At 47.1% G+C, this 1,614-nt stretch overlaps 1 protein-coding gene across 1 annotated transcript; it reads right to left on the bottom strand.

Annotated features, from left to right (window-relative positions):
- Nucleotides 1-241: 241 nt before the first annotated feature.
- On the bottom strand, nt 242-697 carry Pmar_PMAR027134 (hypothetical protein; the record flags this gene model as incomplete). Its single annotated transcript, XM_002775137.1, has 2 exons — nt 242-330; nt 424-697. The coding sequence occupies 2 exons, from the start codon at nt 695-697 to the stop codon at nt 242-244; spliced, it is 363 nt and encodes a 120-aa protein (XP_002775183.1).
- Between the last annotated feature and the right edge of the window lie 917 nt (nt 698-1,614).

The raw sequence follows: 1,614 nt of genomic DNA, 5'->3' as shown, positions 1-1,614 counted from the left end.
TCGTCTCAGCTCCGCCTTCGCTGAGCTGGGGCCAAGGCGATCAACTTGTTGAGAATCATCTGGTCGAGGAAAGCGTTGGAGAGCTTCTTATCATCAGTTAACTTCTTATCGTATTCGGCCAACATACGTCGAGCACGCGCTAGAAACGTGCCGAAGTTAGTACCAGGAGCCCACCGAAGATCATGAAAGTTATCCAAGAGAGCGTCGGCTGGTCGATGAGCCAGCATCTGCAGCATGATAATCATGCCATGATTCGACTGTCCTCCTCGAAGGTCTGCTTAGAGGCGTACTGATCCCACATCTCGTAGAACTCATCGGTGAGGTACATTCCTAAGCGAGAAGCCTTCGTAGACGAAGCCCAACCGACAGCATTAGCAGTGTTCTCGTAGCGTCTCAACTATGCAGCAAAGTCGGTGGTACCACTGTATCGTTTAGGCATTTGCAGATTGACACGAAGTTCCTCCTTGTGGCCACTGTCGATAACTGGAGCCTGAGGGCGTACAGAACCAGCCTCAGCCCGAGTTGACAAGGCGTCAAAGAGGTCGTTGTAGTCTCTGGCATGGTCAACGGCCAACCGTATGTGATACTGAGTAGCATCGTCGTCCATACCAGCAGCAGTAGCATCTGCTCTTGCTTGCTCTTCAATGAGCGACAGATCCTTCTTCTGAATGCCAAGATCGTTATCAGGTGACGACATTGAGACTCTCAATTTGAGAGCCAAGCACGTAGAGGAGGGTCCTAACCACTGATAAGGGATAACCGAGCTTAAGGGAAACGAAGTTGTAGTAATAGCAACAAGGAGCTGCTACCAGAAATGTAGTCCGTCGAGAGGAGAACTACAGTGGGTCACTGTCAGTGACAATCCCCGGCATTTTGGCGAGATGAGAATGGGCGAGAATTCTCGTGGACCTACCGCGGATTTATTTTCTCTCGTTCTCATATCGTGAGATTTCGCGGAATTTCGGCGAAACTATGAATATTTTGCATGTTATGGCAGGAGTCTATCACTAGGTGAAAGCTTTTACTGTATCGCTTCGCCTACTCGCACGTTACGACGTAACCCGCAAATGGGACGTCGTCCCATTTGCGCAGCCCGAGGAAAAAAGGAAAAATGCATTGCTTCGCTCCGCCGAGGCACAGCTAAAATGGGCGGCCCATTATGGGCTGTGGAGCCCGAAATGTCTTCACACCAAACTCTGCGGCTAATAATTGACCTTCCTTCTCATTTACATCCTGCTGTGAACCTCTGTTATCATCAGTATCATGATGATAACAGATTAGATGATAACAGTATCATCGTGATTAGATGATACTATCATGTAACGAATAGTCTGACTAGTCTTTAGATAACCTGATGTTATTAACATGGATATCATATTGATTCTGACTTCGACATTGACTGACTATCCTAGTCAGGCCTACCTTACATCCTATAATAGGATTTCTATTCGCTCGAGTTGCTATCATCGCAAAGATAACATGAATAGTGTTGTGTCATGTTACAATATATACCTTACTTTCATGAAGATTTCATTACCATGATCACTCCTCGCTCTCAACCCTCCGGATCATCGCGTAGGCAAACTTCAACCCGTCTATTGACCTCACTGCTAT

The sequence above is a fragment of the Perkinsus marinus genome (genome assembly GCF_000006405.1).
Source record: "Perkinsus marinus ATCC 50983 genomic scaffold scf_1104296956542, whole genome shotgun sequence".
Lineage (NCBI taxonomy): Eukaryota > Perkinsozoa > Perkinsida > Perkinsidae > Perkinsus > Perkinsus marinus.
Note: the sequence above shows the minus strand (reverse complement) of the source record. Positions and strands in the feature narration are given on the sequence as shown.